General features: G+C 41.2%; 1 protein-coding gene across 2 annotated transcripts; it reads left to right on the top strand.

The window, feature by feature from the left end:
• Positions 1 to 157: 157 nt before the first annotated feature.
• On the top strand, positions 158 to 15,390 carry LOC121889181 (transmembrane protein 151A). Of its 2 annotated transcripts, XM_042400943.1 has the most exons (7): positions 158 to 230; positions 383 to 721; positions 8,660 to 8,998; positions 9,862 to 9,996; positions 10,378 to 10,517; positions 10,647 to 10,686; positions 10,927 to 15,390. In XM_042400943.1, the coding sequence occupies exons 2-7, from the start codon at positions 653 to 655 to the stop codon at positions 12,154 to 12,156; spliced, it is 1,953 nt and encodes a 650-aa protein (XP_042256877.1). In that variant the 5' UTR covers positions 158 to 230; positions 383 to 652; the 3' UTR covers positions 12,157 to 15,390. The 2 variants fall into 2 exon arrangements, with proteins under 2 accessions (XP_042256877.1, XP_042256876.1); XM_042400942.1 differs by lacking the exon at positions 158 to 230 and having other exon boundaries at positions 270 to 721.
• The last annotated feature ends 6,472 nt before the right edge of the window (positions 15,391 to 21,862 follow it).

Here is a 21,862-nt window from a genome sequence, read left to right as displayed (position 1 = left end):
TGCTCAGGTGAATTGGTGGGGGTGGTGATGTTCGTATATGACGTCAACGGAGACCCAACGCAAGGTGCAACCATAGCAAAACACAGCTGAATAATAACTTGCTGTCATTTTTTTTTATTTCCATGCCTCGTATTTATCACCCACGCGCCTCTCTCCTCACGAGCGTATTCCTTGATTTGTGCAGCTGCAGCTAGTGAAATCCCTGGCTCCGGTTGGCTCACGAGCGCTAGGTCAGTCACGCGCGCACACACACATGCGCGTACGCACCGCACGCACGCTCAGCTTCAGCATCACACGAGAGGCAGCGGCAGCGAAAACGGTTTGGCAGCGGAGGGCGACGGGCTTTGACTTTGGATGCTTAGTCACATTTTGCTTTTGACAGAGAGGCGGCGGAGGATGGAGCGGGTAGAGGAGAGACATTGAGCGGGTCAGCAGGAGGAGAGACAGAAAGGAGGCAGGGGGTACCGCGAAATCCGGAGCAGATGATGCTTATTTGCCGCAGGCCCCGCCATCGTGAAATTGGATACCGACTTGCGGCGGATGGGGTGACCGAGCTTGCTGCTCCACCGGGGAGGTCCCTGCCTTCGGACGTTACCGGGGTGGGAGCTGCCTGTGCCCGGCTCTAAGGAAGGAAGGAGTGGTAAGAGGGAAAATGCAGACGGAGGAGGAGACGGCCACCGCAGAAGAGCCCATTTTGGCGGAAGGGTCAGGACGAGAGCAGGTAAGGAAGGACGTTTTCTCAATATTATAATCTACACACGCGCGTTAAGGCGGTTGTTCTTACGTGAAGAGTCCTGTTAGCGTAAAGTTGCGCATATTGTTCCCCTTCAAAAACCACCCTCTGTCTTTATTGTCATTGCAGGTCTTCTCCACAAAAAAAAACAATAATTTCTGCATCATCTGTCATATAGCAGTGGAGTCAATGTCGTCAGGTCTTTTACTGATAAAATAGTCTTTGATGTTGTTATCGTGAACAAGTCACGTTTTCTCCCAAATCCGTTAATCCGTTAACAAGAGCAAGGACACCGAGCAGGACCTTGGCTTTTACATGAGTGGAGATGAGGCTCTGCTGTAGGTAAACAGAGCCGAAGTGATGCCACAGGATTAACGTGATATGTCTGACAACCCTGTATGACTAAACAAGTTTAGCCTTTTTTCAGTACTGTAGTAGAGTATGTCCATTTACCAGCTGACACAACTGAAATACATCAGAGGGTGACATCACAGTTTAGCTACACACACACACCTGCCTTTTAGCCCAAATTACACTGACACTGAATGTGAATGGCGGCATCACAGAATAACACCTCCCTCAGTAGTGTGCATTTATTTTCACCTGTGTTGTACAGAGAATTAGCATTTATAATGATAGGATATAACCACGCAGCACAGTGTGCACCTCCTTTGATGTCCAACTCCTGCTCCTGAACCATTATAATGAAAGTCCTTACAAATTCATGTTGATGACACCAAGTTCATGTTTACACATAGGGAGCCTTGAACCTTACTCAGTGTTTGAAAGACAGTTTTCTGCACACCACACACACATCTTAAACCACCTCATCTACTACTATTCCAATACTTTGGGAAGCAGCATCTATTTGAACACATCATCTTTATAATAAAGAAACATGAGAAATAAAGTAGGCTACAGCGTGTATGACAAAGCATTAAGTCAGTTGCCAGAAAAAAAGATTGTGGGCACGCTGTATTCTCACCACCATTCACAGTACTCGCACTACTTACAGTAACATGATCATGGTCTAAACACTCGGAGGAAGAGCAGAATTGTCTGTGCGTGTGGTGTAATGGTATCCAAGGAAGGGTCTGTACTGTAAAGGAGGAAATTACCACCAAACACTATTGAAATGCAAGAGACCGCACATTATTGAGGCTCCACTACTTACAGCACCACCCTTCATGGTGTAGTGGAGTTTACTTAGTTTGGTTGACATTCTGCTGTCTCACAGATAGTGTTATTTATATTTGCTGCATGCAGAGGTGTGTGGAGTTGCATAATGTTGGTGGGTGTGTTGGTGTCACACTTATTGGGCAGGTGAGTAACCTGCAACTAACTTACTTCAGTGAATCTTTTTTTTTTCATCATTTATCAAATGTTCAGTCTATAAAATATAAAATAGAGAAAAATGCAACTGCAATTTCCCAGAGCAGCAAATCCTTTGCATTTGATAATCTGAAACCAGCGAATTGTGGGCATCACATTCTTAATTCATTCAGTCATTCATTCTTTTTCAATTGTATAGTTGGTTAATTGATGAATCGTTTTGGCTCTAATGACCTTTAGATATCTTGCCTGAGTGGCTTCAAGCCATGAAATTTACTTTTCCTGTCACATTTTAGAGAAGAGGAGCTTTATATCTTTATTGTAGAACTACTTTTTACAATATAAAAGACCTGCATAACCTTAAATTGGCTAATAAAACTGACAATAAGAGACAGAGTTAGGCATTTGGCGGTTGGCTAGTGGTAATTTAAAGCCCACGGCACATAATATATAGAGATGTGAATCCTGTTATATGATGCCTGTCACTCAATTCTACCACTCTCCTCTGTCTTTATCCATGCCTGCAGTGCAGACAGTGCAGTGTAATGCAATGAATTCGGTCTGCAATCTGTTCTCTGCCTCCATTACTCTCTCTTATCTTCCCCTCTTGGTCTCCTTCCTGTTTTAGATTTGCCTGTTGTGCAGCATCATCTTCCTATCACATTGCATGATTAATATTAAAACCACACACTGGATTCATTCATACCTCTATACAATTTCATTCTTTCATGGAGATAATTCTGCCGTAATTCTGCCAAGAGATCTGTGGCATCAAACCAAGCGGTTCTCGTTTTTCTGCAGGTTTCATCAGCGAATGATACGACTGCTTTCAAACACATGACAAACTGCGCAGCTGCATAGGCAGCGTGAGCAGAAAAATAACTGATGTGTAAGACAGATGGGAGGGTGACACGATGAAAATAAAAGCTTAGAGAGAGTGACAAAAATGAGAACAAAATCCCTCAGAAGACCCTGTTGCTAATTATAGAGGAAAAACAAATAAATAACCCACCCTGATTTAGACAGGAACTTTGTGTCTGTTCCAAAAAAAGGTTATGTTCTGTTGTTTTGAACTTTTTTAGATTCAAAGTCTGTGACAGTTGGAAAGCACATACTGTACAGTACTTTGCAAGCAATATTCCAGCAGCTGTATCACAGGGAAACACTACAAATTTATAAAACTATCGCTAACATCACCACAAGGTGCAATGGTGATGGGAAAATCCCTCCCACTCAAACACACAAACTACAATAGCATGGCCCTACAGTGTCATACATGACAAGCTCTTATAGGTACAATACAGAGCCCACTGTTTTGTTAAAACATGGTTTTCCTATGAATCATTAAGAAAACATTGAAATCTCAATTCTTAGCAAGAAAATTGGCATTTTCATTTTATCCAGAGTTGAGTAACCCCATAATGAAGGAAAACAAAAATGATTACATTCACACTGCTAATGGAAAACCAGCAAATGCAGCATGGAGATAGAGATAGATAGATGATGTATCAGCAGAACAGCAGCTGACTACGAACCACAAAGCACAATAATCAAGTTTAAATGCACAGCAGATATTTCATCAGTGCCGATATTCACTTTAGTTAGTTAGAATCTAGTTTTTAATTTCTCCTTCAAATGGATTATGAACAACTAACATTTGAATAACATTAAAAACAAATTCAATTTGGCCTTCAACATCAGTGTGAAATTTGATTTTATTTTTCCATGCTTCATATATTATATAATAAAAATAGCACATTAAGTTTCTTATCTAAGTTCTTAAAATGCTCTTGATTTTTTGATTGCTCATAAGATCCTGTTTTTGTTGTGGGGTCCAAAAACAGACACACAAGTGATGACTGGAGTCAAGTTACCACTTCTCTTATTTAGCCATATATTGTCAAAACACCGACTTTTTGGAACATACTGACCATACGGATGGACAGCAGGATAGTAGCTGCAAGATTTGTTGAAGGTTCTGTGTATGTTTTAATTTATCCCACTGTGGAAACCCGTCACCTTTTGTTATCTATTGTAACTGGCATGAAGTAGGCTGTCTGCTGCTGTCAATGATGTTCCATTAAACACACTCTAAAACAAATGATTTGTAATGGAGGAATAACGTCTCAGTATATTAAGTGTATGTTGGGGCATTTTATGTCCTAACAGAACAATTGCTAACTATTTATTTATTATTGCGGTGTACAGCAGGTAGTAGAAACCTGACATCCCAAATGATACTCGCAACCGTGTTGAAATGACACATCATTTTTAACAGTGTACTGCAGCATCAACAGCATATTTTCCGACCCTCATTTCCTCACTTCATTTGCCACCCACATGCCAGGATTGCTAATTATAGCTGCTCCAGTCACACCTAACCAGCTGAATCAGTAAGAGCAGAGATAGAGAGAAAGAAAATGTTTTGTATCAGACACTTTATTACAAGGAGGGATGTCTAAAAACTTCTCTGCTCAGCGCACAAATGTAGAATTTTCTAATTACTATCTGTGATATGGGCTTTATTAGAAAAGGTTAATGTGCAAGTTATATCAGAGAGAGGATTAAATACTAAATATGGTTGTGGTAGATGCCTTCATCAGTGGCATGCCTTCATGAAAAATGTAGTCCGCTCCTGTCTAGGACTCATCTTCATCTCCAGTTAGAAGATATCACTTAATACACCGTTAACGCACTACAGCACAGCAAATAAATCTGACTGCCACAGGTCAACTATACACTTAGTGTTTGTTTTTAGTAGAGATGGATCAGAAAGTAACATATCATTACTTCAATTAATTCTCTCACAATGTCATTTGATTCAGTAAATGGATAATGATACATGTGTTATGCAAATTCAAGCACTGAATTTAAGTCTTTCATGTAACGACCGCCCTGTATCAGCTCACTTAAAAAGGGATTGTAAGAAGGGCGGAAAGCAGACATCCTCCAGGCTAGACTATCTACATTTCTTTTAATGAGGATTTCAAGGTTACCTTGCGAGGTAGCTGCAAGATCACACGAGAATCCATCTTGTCAGGCTTCAAGTTATGCACATGTGGCGGAAACCAACAATGGTTCAGACCAATCAGAGTCCCATGAGGAACTACTGGCAGCTACAGGCTTTATTTAGGTGTGACGACAGTGAGAAGTTCGCCTGTTCATTCAATCACCTGCCAAGCATTGTTTGAAAGTGCCTGCTTTTTTCCGAACAGTTTCCACGGACGACTTCTTAGATGGTTCTGTGTAACAAAACATCTGGCGTGTCAGGTTAATGTCAAAGAGCCTGAGATCTGCCTTTGATCTGTAACAGCCTGACACAAGAGCAAATGTTTAACACATGCAGTTTGTACAGAAACAGGATCAAGACACAACCAAACAGCTGCAGAGTTCACACCAAGAGACCAAATAGGGCAACATCACTCACCAAGAATTTTACCTTTTTTAGGGAGACACTTGGACTGTAAGAAACTTATTCTAACAAATTCTCATTACTCAGTGTAAACCGCTAACAGCATTCAGAGATGAAGATGGATGGAGTACTAAAATATTTTCCAGTACACTACATCAGCAGCTGACACTGGACTTTGCTTCGTGTGGTAGCTCTGTATCCTCACTAGTTTCTTAGTAGGAGCGCTGCTTCAAAACCAGACTCACGAGCACAAATAAACAGTCTGTCTATACAAGTCAGTCCCCAGGAAATGAATGGAGCATCCAGTGACAGCACATTTTAGCCTGTCTTGTCTTTACCTGTGGGAAAGAAACGCTCATACTGACAAATACTGATTGGCATAAGTGCATACAGTAACAAGTTGAGCTGACTCTTGCCTTGTGGCTGATTTCCCTCTCACTGGGCGCACACCATCTGCAGAGATACTTGATGAGACGTTGGCCCAGAACCACAATGTGTTCTTTATTGCGAGAATATTCTCTTTTTTGGCAACATTTATCTGCAGGAATTAAGGGGACAAGGACAGGAGAGCCAAGACTGAATGAGAGAGACAGATAGGGAGGGAGGAGGGGGGGGTGAAGGACAAGAAGGATGGATTTTGGCAATGGACTTCCCTGGAGAGAGGTGAAGTCTGACACCGCTGTCATCGTTATAGTCTCTCTCTCCCTCTCTCTCTCTCTCTCTCTGGTTTTGCTTCCTTTCATACATGCATTCATGAAAAGTTCATGACTGTTTCTCTTTCTCTCTCATGCTACTCCCCCCTTCTCTCTCTCTCCCTCTCTCTCTCTCTCTCTCTACACTTTTAGCTCAATCAATCCACTTAGAGACAGACTTTCAGAGAGGATGTAACAGAGGAGACGTGGGGGGTGAGGATGAAGGGCAGGAGAAACTGAGGTTGGGATTGGAGAGTAAATGCTTAGGAGGTAGGAGGGAAGATTCGGGGAAGGGGAAAAAAAAAAAGATTACATAAGAAAAGCAAAGAGGATATGGAGAGAAAAGGCAGTCAGGAAGAGAAAATATGATGATTTGTACCATTGATAATTTTCCTGTCTTACTGAACTGTCTGTTTTTGTTTCCCTATGTGGATCAGGATGTGTTTTGGGGGCTTTTGCAGAGAGATGATGGACTGGTGGAGTGTAGATGCCCTTCACTCTGCCTTTCACTACTTGCCTTTCACGTACAGTAGTAAAAAAAAAAAAAAAAAATGAAAGGCTGTGCGTGTGTTGCAGCCAACAAAATGTACCAAGGATGGAGAATTGTGGCTGCATTGTGCTGGACGGAGAGTGAAGGTGAAAGATGAGTGTGTGTGTGTGTGTGTGTGTGTGTGTGTGTGTGTGTGTGTGTGTGTGTGTGTGTGTGTGTGTGTGTGTGTGTGTGTGTGTGTGTGTGTGTGTGTGTGTGTGTGAGGGGAGGAGAAAGAGGGAGAATTAAAGCTAGAGAGAGGGGCTTGTGTGTTGAGAGGTGGAGGGAGTGATGTGCTGACAGGACAGGCAGACTTGGCTGAGATGAGGAGAGGACACTGGTGTCATCCCGTCGTTTCTTTTTTTTTTTTTTTTTTTTATTCTGTCATCTGCTATGTTGCCCTTTTTGCCTTGTCGCATTCAGCACGAGGCAGAGAACAACAACATGGAGGGAGCACATGTATGTATAGACACAAGTACATGCTATGAAACAGTACAAGTGTGTGTTGACAGTGTTTCCCTGTTTTTGCACAACCCCTACATCTCTCCCTCCGTCCCTCATTCACACACACACACACACACACACACACACACACAAATTGCAGCAGTAGTGATACGCTGCTGATGTCGGAGTGGAGTCAGTTAGCTAGAGAACAGTCTAGAAGCATCGTTCTCATCTAAATTATTCACACACATTTCGCTGGCTGCATTACAATGTTCAGAACGTGCATGTTGGCAATTGCGTGGATCGAGAGAGATGGAAAGAGAGAGAGAGAAGAGGGGCACATTAGATGATCTATGTCTGTTTATCTATTGTGTGTGTGTGTGTGTGTGTGTGTGTGTGTGTGTGTGTGTGTGTGTGTGTTTGAGTGCACTGTAATATGATGTCCTCACAGTGCAACTGAAGCTGTGTCAAAATGTGCACTTAGAGAGGCATTAAAAGTGTGTGTGTGTGCATGTGTCTAATATGCAGCACTTACGCTATGATGGGTTGATGATTGGTATGGGGTGGTGTAATGCATTCCTTTGATCAAGACCTCAGCTTACACACTGGGTCTGAAATTGGACGCTGTTTACCAAACAGGAAGATTATGATCATTAAAAACTCACCAGGGGGTCACCAGGTATAGAAAATCTATATCGCCTTCTAGATAAACATTTTGTCTATTACCAACATAGCTGAAATCATTTTCTCTTCCACACATGTCATACATTATTAAATATGAATATTATGGAGGATATTGTATTATAAATCATATTCATCATTGTCATACTCAAGTTTACTGGTCATGAAGAGTGCCACTTAAACTTTGTTTATTCTTCATTAAAGGTTTTTTTTTTAAACTAATAGCTACATAGCTATGGAGCCTAAGTATGTACGTAGCCACCATAGCTACAGCACAGGCTATGTCTGATGTGAATTAAAATGTGCTATATCAGGATAGGTATTGTTATCAGGATATGAGCCTTTGGTCATATCGCCCAGCCCTACATCAACTACATGGAATAGTCCCATATTTAGTACTGTAATGAAATAAGGCGGACCTTCCCACCATCATTTGTATATTAAAAGAAAGTATATTCAAGAATGGAAACACAGGTACCGTGTGTAATAAATTATTTATTTGGAATGGTGCTTGAATCTAAAAAAAAATCTGTGTGAGGTTACTGGACTCTATGTACTAATACGGATTATAAAAGTGTAATTTGTCCTGCCCTAACACATGTAACAAAGCCTATAGAGGAATTAGGGAAGATGTCAATCAGTCTGTTTACACCCACACAGTCTTGTGGGTCTAATCCTGTGAGAGTTTACCATGTGTGTCCAGGGCCTTTCAGAGGTTTTAAGTCTTTGATTTCTCATTGGTTATATAGACAAATAACAGGCACATATTGTGGTAGTAGTATCTTGACAGCTGATCTCTCCTCTTCTCCTCATCTCTTCTCTCTGTGTTCCCACAGCAACGGCCAGTCCAACAGTCTCTGGCCTCCTCCCTGTGTCGGGAGTCCCATTGGAAGTGCCTCCTCCTGACCCTCCTAATGTACGGCTGCTTTGCTACGCTCGTCTGGTGCGCTCTGTGTCGTGTACCCGTTCTTGGCTCCTCCTCATTTGCTCTTGGTAGTGATGAAGATGCCACCTCGGCGGCCTACTATAATGAAATGCTGCTCTATGAGAGTCCGTGCTCTAGTGGTTACGTCTACATCCCCCTGGCCTTCCTGGCCATGCTTTACGTGGTTTACCTGGTGGAGTGCTGGCACTGCTTCTCTAAGACGGCCATGTTGGCTCATGCTGAATTCCAGGTATGTATCAATACCAATTTAGGAACTTAGCATTTAGCAACGTGGCATAATAAGCTTTAGAAACCACATAACCCCAACACTCAACAGACTGTGGAGTCTACTGCTACAACAGGAGTCTTGCAGTAGGTATATGACCTTGAGCACGACACTAAACAGCAGCATCTGTTTATTTATTGAATCTGGGTCAGTTTGATAGTGTCAACAACATGCCTAAAATAAAGAGGTTAAATGAATAAAATGATGCTGAATTAAATGTCTGCACAGACAGTAGATGTTTAAGAAAGATACAGGATAAACTGGACCCTAAACAGACATATGTTTCATGCAGTTTAGTCAGAAATTTTGACATTTCATGAGGAGAGAACAGTGTTTTACTCTTCCTACTTGTACGTGGTGAAAAATAAAACTTTCACACTCATATGGAAATAACTTGACCCGGGCCCTTCAGTCTAGCTTTTGTCTATTCCTGTCTGCTCTGTCTATTATCAGGAATTCCTGGAGCACATTGCTCCAAAAGAACGGTACTTACTGTTCGTCTTAGCTATTATATAAATATAAGTATGTTTTATATTTGTCCAGACTGTCAGGGGCACATATCCTGTGGTGAAGACAGCTCTAAATAGTTGTCAGAAATATATATCTTCAAATCACAACACCATAAACGAACATTGGCAGGGCCTGTCTTGTACCAGAATGCACAGACTTAACTCTGCTGTGTTCAAACAATAAGGACTTCATTGTTTCTGCTTGTACTGCCAATGCAAAAACTTCTCAAGCAGTGTTACACCTTTATATTTTAGATTGTTCAGTTGATTAGTTCAGCTGATTAGTTGATTTAATTATTTGTTAATTCTTTGTCACAGGAAGTGTACGAGCGCGTGCAGAGACTTCAACAGGCTACACCCTGCATTTGGTGGAAGGCAATCAGCTACCATTACGTGAGGAGGACCAGGCAGGTGACAAGATACCGCAACGGAGACGCATATACAACCACACAGGTGAGGGAAACTATTCTTCAACACACACACACATACACTTAGTCTCACTGTCACTCTTTTCTTTTAATATTATTAGCTACACTGTTAAAGCTGAAGTTTTAATTTTGTAAACTTTTATAATAACTGCTATGCAAATCTTAATTTCTCCTATAGTGAAATATTGCGGGGCTGTGTGCAAACAGCTGTGTGCAGTAAGAAAAATATCATTCTATTTAGTAACCACGCTTTTTTTGATGCTGAAACATATATGAAAGTTTAAATTTCTTCCCTATAACTTAAATTCTTCCTTTTTTAAACTCCCCATGTGTTCTCCCTCCTCTCACTTTTCCTCTCCACCATATCCTTTTCCCTCCATCAATGCCCTGCCCTCTCATTCCTCAGGTCTACCATGAGCGGGTAAACACTCACGCCTCCAGTTCAGAGTTTGACTACGCCCGCTATGGTGTCAAAGATGTATCGAAGGAGCTGCTGGACCTTCAACTGCATCCTGCCGTTCGCCTCCGTTTCACCAAGTGTTTCAGGTGTGACACTCGCCGCCAACTACAACCGGTCAAATCCTAAACTCATTCCATGTTAGCAATGACATTAATTTCATGATTATCATTTTGGGGGGAAAAAAATGAGTATTAACTAAGTTTTGTGGTCTTCAGCTTCTCCAGTGCACGTGCTGAAGCTGCCTACCTCACCCAGGTAAGTTGTGGTAAAAGACATAGCAAAACATATTTGATATATTAATACTGTTACTGTTCCTATGAGGACAGCTTCTATCGATTATTTTTTTTCGAATAGTCAATTGATTGTTTTATCCATAAAAAAAGGACCAGTACCAAAGTTTTCAGAGCTTTTTTCAGTAAATTGATTGTAAAAAAATGTTTAAGTAGTACTCTACAAGTAATGTTTTCTTTTCCCCCTATTTTCTGTACTACCTAGCGTGCACGCTTCTTCGGCGAGAACGAGGGGCTTGACGACTACATGGAGGCCAGGGAGGGAATGCACTTGAAGAACGTGGATTTCCGTGAACACATCCTGGCGTTCCCGGATCCAGCTCACCAGCCGTGGTTTTCTAGACACAGGGTGTTCTGGCTGGCTTCTGCTTTCCTCCTGTCATGGCCGCTGCGGGTAGTGTCAGAATATCGCACAGCGTACGTCCACTACCATGTGGAGAAGCTGTTTGGGGAGGATGAGGATACAGGCGGAGGAGGGCCGGGTGGTGGAGGAGGGCCGGGTGGAGGCGGAAGAGGGGATGGGAATGAAGGAGGGACTGAGAATGGCATCCACCCGGGGGGAATTGGGATTGGAATTGGCCTGAATGGGACGAGCTACAGAGCCATCTCTCGGGTCAACACGGTGGACATGACAGAATTGGAGTGGCACATCCGCTGTAACCAACAGATGGTACCAAGCTACTCTGAGGCCCTCCTTATGGACTTGGACATAAGTGGAGGGACAAACCCCACCGCCTCTACACCCCTCTCTGGGCCCCCAGGCACCACCCCCAACCAAGAGGTCACCCGGCCTCCTCTAGCCCTGCCTGTGGTGTTCAACTCGGCTTACCTCCTCCAGAGCTGCCCCCGATGTCGAAGGACCACATCGAGTTCCAGTCTGCCCTCCAGGCTAAGGGCCCCAATGGGAACCACAGCCCTCCTTAACGCTACCGTGGCAGGGATCAGGGCAGCAGGTCAGGGCGGCGGAGGTATAGGAGGGAGGCTGGTGCTGAGTCGAAGCGGATTCTCGCTAGGGAGACTTGGAGGAGGGCGCCAGAACAGCCTGTTTCATTCAAGAAGCATGGGGGGAGGGCTCGGAGGAAGTAGGGAGGATGGTGGAGGAAGTGGAGCTGGAGGAGGAGGTGGAGGCGGAGGAGGAGGAGGAGGAGGAGGAGGTGGAGGTGGAGGATTCCTTGGGTTAGGGTCAAGACAGGACAACGAGGAGACCAGAGGAGTGCTAGAAGGAGAAGGTGATGAGGAAGAGGAGCAGGAGGACGAGGTGAGGAGAAGGGAAGACAGAGGGAGAGAGAGAGATGAAGAGGGAGAGCAAGATGGTGGAGTGGGCGAAGGGAGGGAGGGCGATCGGGACCGTCCTCCATCCTACCAGGACGCATTCTTCTTTCCTGTCCTCATTATACACGGAGAGGAGAGCTGCCACGCTGGAGACGACATGTGACGATCAGAAAAATAAACACATTCAGAGCGAGAAAGTATGGGCAGAGGCCGAGGGAGATGAAAGAACGCACAGGACAAAAAGAAACAGACGATCACAGAAGATGCTCAGAGTAATAGATAAAAGAAGTGATATGATAGACCTGAAGAATCACTGAAATGAGAACAGAATGAGGTTGGAAGTTGGTTGAAAGCTTACCACCAACCACAGACAGAGAAGGAAGGGTTGCGTAAGAGATAAAAACAGCTCTGTGAACAAAGGAAAGAGGCGGTGATGGAGCGAAGTGTAAATGAGTGGATACAGTAAGGAAGAGAAAAGAGAAAGTACTATAAGAAAGGAGGATTAATAGAAACATCTAAGAGAGAGAAAGTAGATTGTTGGAGGAGATTTGAACAAATGCAGTGCATTCTGGAAAAAAGTGAGACACGTTGGTTCGGAGGGAACTGAGTGCAGTAGCAGGATAAGAGGTAATCTGAGAAGATCGTTGCAATTGTAGACTTTTCTACACACAGGTTGTGAATGAGATGAGGACATTTTTGGATTGGATACTGTGGAAGAATGGAAAGACTGAACATTTAGGAATGTCTATTTCCAGATATATCTATGCAAGAGCAGGAGTGGGAGGAGTTACCAGTCTAAAGATAGCAGCTTGAAGAGCAGTGGAGAGACACCAAACCAGCTGAGTGGTGGTGGGCATTTTTTCAAAAGAAATAAAGAAGGAAGAATTGCAAAAGTATATTTTAAAAGCTTAAAGCTTCGCTAAAATCAAAATACAACAGAGGCAAAACCAACAAGACAGCACATTTAAAGGATGAAATGCAGGAAGAGGCGAACATCCCTAAATATTTTAGGGGGGGGAGGGGGAGGAAGGAGATGAGATCACAAAGGATTACAAAATGAAATGTGGAGCAATAGAGGGAGAGCGAAAAGCAATGACATGCTATTTGGCAAGGTACAACGTAAAAACGAGCTGAATGGAAATGGAAGAGAATAGAAAATCCGAGAGTAACAGTGGACAAAGAGAAGAAAAGATAACAAAATGAACAAAATACTGACCATGACAGACCAGATTACCCTTAATCCTGTTTTCAATTTGACAGAGAACTCATGTATACTCTTTAAAATAATTATCAAAATGATCAAATCAAGAGGAGGAGAAAAAAAAGATTTATCACTGAGCCGCAACGCCCTGTGAACAGCTGTTCTCTGACCTTGAATCTATTACACAAACCATTCAAATAGTTCCCCAAGTACCATTTCCAAACAGGTCACCATAACGAATTAGGTATCTCTTAGGTTTTTCAAGTTTTGCCATACTTAGTATTCACACTGCACCTAACTAGCAACCATAAACATTGATTTCCTCCCTGTCTCTTCATGCTGTCTTATTCCTCATCTCACCATTAGCCTCCACACCACTCCCCATCCATTACTGATATGGAGCTGATAGAAGAAAAAAACTCCATAAAAAGGGGAGCGATTGCTTCCTGTACTTCTCAGCTCTATCCACTCCTATATTCCTATCTGCTCTCCTTCCATTTTATCACTCCGTCTTCCCTCCTCACCGTTCTCCACACTTGAAAGCACGAGTTGCCGAGTGCAGAGGTGTAATCCTGAGCAACACGTATTGCTTTTTTTTAAAAACACGAGTTAGGTGCAAGCAGCTTTTTTTTGCAATTAGCACATGTTGTGTTAAGTGAAGTGAGAGTGTGTCGTACCAAAATAGATCCGGCGCATCCATCACTAACTTTCCCTCGTCTTTTACTCCGCCATCTTCTCTCTCCTGCTCCTCTCTGTCCTCTTTTTAAAGTGGTGGATATGTGATACATCTCTCTGTGCTCCTGGATATTCAGGATCACATTTCATCTCAGCTCACTCCAACATATCACATCTCCTCTAGCCTGAGGTTTCTGCTCTAGTATCAGATTTTATAAACAAGAGATTTCCTACTTATATAAAGCTTTCAATGACCTGTCACTATTATATGCTTATATATTTTGAAAGATACACATAGAGAGATTTGAGCACATCATGTTGGCACAGTGATCAATAAATTTACCCAATGCATAGAAAAGCAAAAGATGTCAACAAAATTAGCGTTTAAAGACGTTGAGTCAGAGCAGGGCCAATGTTTGGCTAAGTTTCGCGAGTTATGCCTGTGTACTTGTGCTATAGTTTTAAACATTTGTACCCAAAGATAGGCCTGTGGAGTATGACAGGAAAAAAACTCAAAATAACCAAAAGACCTTCTTCCAATATCAATATACTATATATTACAGTATGTGTTTAGGCATGGAAAATCATCTCTTGATCTCATTTATGTCCATTATATTGGACTGCATGGGAAATAAAACTTGAGCTGTCAAGGTCAGCTGACATTCTTCTATTTAAAAAAAAAAACATACAGGGACAAATCAAAGGGACTTTTTAATTGCTTTATATTTTTAATGCAAAAAAAAAGTGCTGACAAATTTCCAATATTAAAATAAAACCCATAAAATAAACACAATTATCAATATTGCCTGATAGAATAAGTTTGGCCGCACTGTGCCAAACTGCTTCCTCCTCCTCTTGAAGAGTCACCTGCAAATAAGTAACAATGCTCTCTGAAACATCGCCTCACTATGGAAAGTGTGAAAGTAAAGCTGGCATAGAGATGCATGTAACTTAATAACAGCTACTGTGCAGGAGCTACTAATAGCTATGTAGCAAATATGGCTTCCATTGCAAAAGGCCGTGCCAAGAAGCAGTGATTCATGATCAGTCAACATAAATTTAGATATTTTAGACTCGTGTAGACAGATAAGGGCACAGATAGGAATCCATAGGGATTTAACCCTCTGTCCTATTTTCTGAGTTGGTATGTTTTTATGGAAAAATCAGCCCAGGAAGTAGCAATTGGCACAGATAACACAACCATCAGTGCTTTGATGCATACTTTACAAAGCACACTTAACCTGCTACAGTAGCAAGAAGCAGTTAGAGTAGTTAGATGAACATTTCTTCAACCTTCCCTGCTTGTGCCCTTCAGAGGTCACTTTGGCCGCGTTGTGATGTTGGAAGGTCTCCCTCGTTCTCTATCTGCTTGCTCTGGACATGACATTGAAAAGCACACAGAAAGAATGAGGTTCTAAAAGAATCTCTCACAAGGGTTTCCTGAAAATGGAGGGGAAAATGATGCTTCATACAATTCATGACTGATAGAGATAACGGACGTGTTATTGTACACAGGCACACAAATACTGTAACCACAAACATCCGACCTGGATTCAGCAGACATACATGGGAACGTTCTCCCAATGAAACTTTCTGGGAAGAAAAAGTAGAGCACGAGTGCTGACCTGGTTCTGTGTACAGGACACACACACATACACACACTCTGACACACATTCACATACAGTACACTGATTCTGGCTCGCTGGCCTTCGTTAGCTTTGGGGGACATCGAGCCAGACCGGGCACAAGGAAACTTATGAAATAAATAATTAATGGAGACAGAGAAAACAAACAGCACCACGGACGAGCGTTTCTCATGTGACTGGAGAACCGGACGGCAGAGACAGCCACTGAAAGGCAGAAAGAGTAAAAATGTGAGATTTAAAGACAATTATTTTTACAGCTGTTAATCATTATCTCAGTCTATTGACTTGTGGCTAAAATTGTCTCCATCAATGTCCCTTAACAAAAAGAAGCACTAAAAAGCACTGAACACACTTTAGTGTTAATTTGATTTGATTTGCAAGATCAGTTTGTTTTCACTGATTGTTCAAAACACTATTATGTTGTTTGATTGTAATGATGGGAAGCTTTTGTTCAATATGTATTTTTGTGCATATATTGTAGCCCCTTAAACTTAAAATCACTAAATGTGAGCTCCAACTCAAAATCTGATTGCTTTCACATTTCTATGGAAATACTTTGCTACCAAAAGTGACAAAACGTGGAAATACAATTCAGTCTGTAATTTGCTATTTTTATAACATCTGCAGACTTGAGTAGACATTATTTAAGATTGTTTTAAGTGATGTCTAAAATTCCAAATGCCTTTGTAAGCTGCAGAAATGTATCATGTCTTAGTTGTTTTTTAATTTTATTCTTTTTTTTTTTTTTTTACAAGAGACAAGAGTATTTCACTCATTTGTGTTGTTAGAGGATATTTTTTCGGTGTTTTATTATGTCAGTGTGTCAAAAGTGTGTCCCCAGCCGCTTCAGATGTGCCAAGAGAACTTTGTGCCCATGATGTCTTACACAAACACACACACACACTCATGCGTGCTTGCATGTTTAGTCACAGCAGTAAAGCAGCCATTATAACAGCTTATTTTAGACTAGAGTGACATTAATCCAATACCCATAATAAACCCACACATACAGAGTCTTAATACAAAACGCACACACACACATACACACTCTGAAAGCATGGAACTGTCCTGCTATGTTGCCTTTGTGTCCGACGTTGCCAACTTTTTTTCTCAGGATTTCAGTTGATGCTGCATTCCTGTGTCAAAACACACTCTCTCGCATATAAATCCATTTACATGCCAAAGCAAAAAATAAATAAAAAAGCATCAGAGAGAAAATGCCTGTGCACACACACATGCGCATACACATTAGCAAGCTGGTACAGATGGCTGCACACACACACACGTCCGCACAGCCTGCAGCAGAATGTTCTGTGCTGGTGGGTCGTTCCGCAGCAACAAACATTGACATGATGTGACAAAAGGGTGGATTTGCTCAGGAACATTAGAAAGAGAAATAGTTATAAATTTCTGATTTGTACATTGACTGAATGACTGAGGTGCTGTTCATGTGTGGATCCACCCACAATTAACACTAATACATCAGAGCGTTTGGTAAAACGTGGCAAAAAAAAGGGGTTTTAGTCCACTAGGTGGCAGCAAAGCCTTATATATATATAGTGACACAGCTGTTTGGTATTGTATTCAGAGGGTAAACCAACACTGAATCAGACAGGGTAGGAAACAGCTGCTGTCCTGCTTTCCGTGAGTTGAAACTAAATCTGCACACACCGCAGTCAGTGATGTCAAAGCGGGTCATTTGTCTTTGGCAGCTGATAAAAAACACCTGCTGTGACATCACTGATCAACACGCGACCAAAAGTGCAACTAAACCTGACGGTTTGAACCTGCGGAGAGCAACGCAGTCTGATGTGATTGTGCATTTATCTTTTAAACCTCCACTGATCTTATTAATTCCCTTAAACTGTGACTGAATGTGCTGCAAAGCAATATTGCCCATATCCCTGCTTCCTGGCTGGAATTGTATATGTTGCTAAGCAGCTTTCTGAACTTATAACCACAAGCACTGGGAGCTTCAGTCATTGAAGCTGCACTGTTACATAAAAGCAACTTGCATTTTGTGACTGAGCCTCCATCTCCACTGCGACTCATAACTCATTGTCTGGCTGTGTTGCTCTATATGACACAAACTACAAATAAAACAATAGAGAGGAAGGTATTTGGGTTTGTGATCAACATTTTACCATTCTGGAAACACCACTCTAAACTAAATATATGTTTTTTGTGCCCAAAGTTCTTTTTCTTTTGCTTGGGAACAAGATTATTCTCTTGTTTTTAGACGTTTTTATCATCACCTGACTATCTTCTTGCTCATACTTGACACTGTTGATGCTCTAGCAGTTATGCCCGATGTATTGTTGTCAATACTGTTACTGTTTCTCTTGTGGTCATGGGACGAGTCGGGTCAAGTTTGTCAAACACTGTAAAAAAAAAACAACTAAAAAAAAAAAAAAAACGTCTAGAATTGGTTTGACCTCACATGAATTCCAGCTGCATTTTCTGTTTCCATTCTTTAGAAACAATTGGATTGGATAGTCCATTGTGGATACTACGTGTAAGATTAGCCCATAGACTACATTTCACAGTTATGTACCACTATCAACACTGGACTACCCAAAAGAAAATCAAGTCAAAATAAAATTCAGGGTATTCCTTTTACCTCGGACCTCAGACACTGTAATGTCAGTTTATGTGCATTAATAAGTCTCCCTCTGAACTGAATCTGTTATAATCAACAGACACTTTTTCTGCTCTATCAATAATAAACGATAGCAACTTTCCATTGTGCAAACACTGTGTACCTGTACTGAGCCTTGTATCCGTTGGATACAGAATCAGCGCCCTTTGTTTTTGCACTGGAATAATGAGCAGCTGTGTGTGTCATTGATGGCACGGCAACGTCCATGTCACCACCTTTAAGTAGTGGTCCATTGTCCTGAACTGAACACAAAAGAAGAAGAATGGAAAATGGTAGCAAAATGGCAGCGTGATTGCTGTATGCAAGACAGTTGAATGCTGATAATCATATAGTTGTCATATGACTATAATTAAACCCTTCAGAGTTTCAGGAAATATCACACTAGTCAGTCATATTAGTCTACCTACATTTTGATGATCAAGTTTGATCATTGTCAGGGTTAGAGATGCAGTCAAGGAACACCTCAATGAATATACTGACTGTCACCTGATTGTTAATGGAGCGTCACCATTGGAGTCCCAGCTCTCACAGTTCCACCCGCAGAAGAGACGATCATGTTCACCTGATGTTTCAGGATGTTCATTTTATTTCTTGCTAAATATTTAATGCTGCTGGATTACTTGTGAGTCGTCAAACATATGAAATGTTACCACAATGTAGTTGTTATGTACATGCAGCCTCTATGGAGTTCAAACAATAATGTCACATACAATGCATTATTGTCTTACACAGTGATGTGTAAAGCCAGGAATGGGCTTTCTGTTCAAGCACCGTCAAGCAAAATGTCCTCAGTATTTAAGCTAATTAATATATAACTGATATAATGAGATTGTCAATATCACACCAGATTATAGTTGTTGTTACTGGCCTGATAATGTAATTATATCATTTGAGTGGATGATGATAGGGAAGGTAATGGAGCTGGTGGCAATAACACTGTTAACTGATGCGATCCTGGCAATGATGATGACAATTAATTATCATGGACGATACAAATAAAGTCAATCTGCTTGGTATACCAGGGTTTGGTCTTGTGGGGTTTTTAACTCAATGTTTTTTTATAATTCTAATTTTTTTTAAAAAGATATTACTGGAAATAATTATATTATATCCAATACATATATATATTTGTTTAACAGTTTATGTTTGCTAAGTTTTTTTAGAAAACATGGTACCTCTTATTTAACCTATTACATTATCATGAATAAGCAAAACAACAATGTGAAATTGGTTAGTGATTATGCCTATTTTTTTCTGTCCTGAAAACAGAGGAAGATGTGGTTTATGACTGCATGAAAAATGAAAGCAGAGTGAAAAACGATATCAGGTAATGAATCTTTTTTTTTTTTAAAACCTGAGCAATATACACTTTGTATCACTTCAAACCTTGCATAATATTCCTATAATACTCATATCAGAACTTAGAACATATCTATAAGTGTAGAAACTTCAAATACATTTTCATTTTTCTAATCTCACTTTAAAAAATTCTGATAGTAATTTATACGTGTTGCATTTACAGCTTGTGTTTAGATTAATTAATTGTTATTAATTTGTCATATATATTCAGAAACATAAAATATGTATCAAAGAATGCTGAAGGGTTGCATTCTGGGAAGTGTAGGATCCAGCGATTTCATAGCAGGGACCAAAAAGTCATTATGTCTGGACCTCTGTTGTACTGATTTTGAATATTATTGTTTTAATCTGTATCTCACAAGTCTGAGAAAGTAGTCTCACACAGTTTTGAGAATTAATCAGGATTATCAGGCTGTGCAGGTACCTCGTTAACCTTATTCAGTGTATTAAGGTCCTCCACTGCCTACAGTAATACATCACCTGAAAGACTATTTTGTGCCATTTTTTCACAGTTTGAGCGCGATGAGCCCAGTTGGTTGTCTCGTGTATTGCCGAGCATCAATGTCAGGTTGGTGCACTGCATGTAAAAATATTCATAAAGGTCCTTTCAATTTGTGAGTATGACAAGCCTTCAGTATGATAATATATAATATAATCTTCATTACATAATGGGATGTAGTACTTCTTTAGATGGGCTTTGTCCTGTGTGTTAAGGGAGGATTATCTTAAACTGATCTGATGTGTGTTGTGTCTTTCCACACACTTTCTACAAGCTTCTCTTTATTTGTTGCCCCCCTTTATGATCTTTATAGAAACACTCTCACCACTGAGAACAGTAACTCAAAGTTCAAAGCATTCTGCTGCATTTAAAGTATCTGATTATCTCTAGTCCTGTTCATACACCCGAGCTCCTCTTGTCATACATTTGTCATCTGATTTATACTCTTACAGGTATTGACCTGTCAACAAAAACGTATATCACCTGAGTTATGAAGGGAGTCAGGGGGTTGGACATTTCACTAGATTTTCCTTTTCCCACAGGACTGTCTGCAGGCTAGACTTGAGTGTTTTCATCTGCTTTTTCATATATAATCAAACAATAAAGCCGCGCTCTGTGTCATGTTTATTAAAGTCAGGAGTGGAGCCCCGGATCAATACGCATCAGGCATGAATTGTTTCAAACTTGGCATCCTCTGTCAGCCAAACTTAGCATTACATTTTCTGCTGCTATACAAGACTGTAGCAGGGAAACAAGTGGTGAGTGGTTGCATCTGATCTCACCGTGCATGCTTGTCAGTTAGACACTAGAGGACAGCAGAGTCTTTGCATAGAAATACTGCCATCTTCCTTGGTGTATGTGTTCTGTATGTTATGTATGAGGGGGAATTTAAATAGCAAATAATCTCAGTCTGAATAAATCTCCTTTTTAATATAACAAGCTGTTCGCTGTGATTGTGCAAACAGGAGCAGTGTCATGGAAAAAAATGGAAGCATATGATACCGCTGCAAAAAATAAGCCTGAAGTCATTTATTGGATCAGAATATCACCGCAGCAGCCTCTGATTGGTGATATAAGTGTCTTGCAGCATCATTAACAGCCTTCACACTTTCTCTAGCTGGGTTGGCACCGATATTGGTGTCTGTCTGCAGACGTCTGTTTCTCCTCCTGTCAACACTATCAGCCGCCTGTGTTGACAGTCTTCCCGATGCTTGATGTTCCTCCGCAGCTCTGCCTTTGTCGTCTCTGTCTCGCTGAGCTCCCAGCTGCACCTGCGGCTGTTTGCCCAGCTTCTTCTTCTCTTGGACTGAGAAGGAACAGTAGGGGGAGAGAAGCAGAGGAAACCTGTTTACTGCTGGGAACAGGTGGAGTTAAAGCTTTCTGGAAGTAGAAACACACACTACTTACTTGTGAAGCAAAGTACTTCTACTGATTTATTGTAATTTTCTGGTCATTTGCAGCAACCTATCACCTCTTGTAAAATGTGAAATTATCCAGATGTGCATAAATCTCCATGATAATTAGCATTTCAGTTGAGATGACTCTCCAGTGTGCATGAGTGACTGAGCAGTGCTGTAATTTTCGTTGAATGTGGTTTGTTTCCACCTGTTTGCACTCCTCTGACCACTTGGTGGCACAGTAGCTCCACATCTTTAAACAAAACCTCTTATTTTAAGATTGAATCAAACCTCAGACAAAAACAAGAAACCCACTAGAGTTCCACATCAAGGCCACAGCTCTTGATTTCTCTGAAGTACCCAAAAGACAAAACGGATTAGCAGATATTTGGAAAAGTTTATTGGAATAAAACGTGCTTATAATTGGTAAAAT

This window comes from Thunnus maccoyii, chromosome 22 (assembly GCF_910596095.1).
Source record: "Thunnus maccoyii chromosome 22, fThuMac1.1, whole genome shotgun sequence".
NCBI lineage: Eukaryota > Metazoa > Chordata > Actinopteri > Scombriformes > Scombridae > Thunnus > Thunnus maccoyii.
The sequence above is the reverse complement of the archived record's forward strand: the minus strand, read 5'-3'. Positions and strand labels throughout refer to the sequence as shown.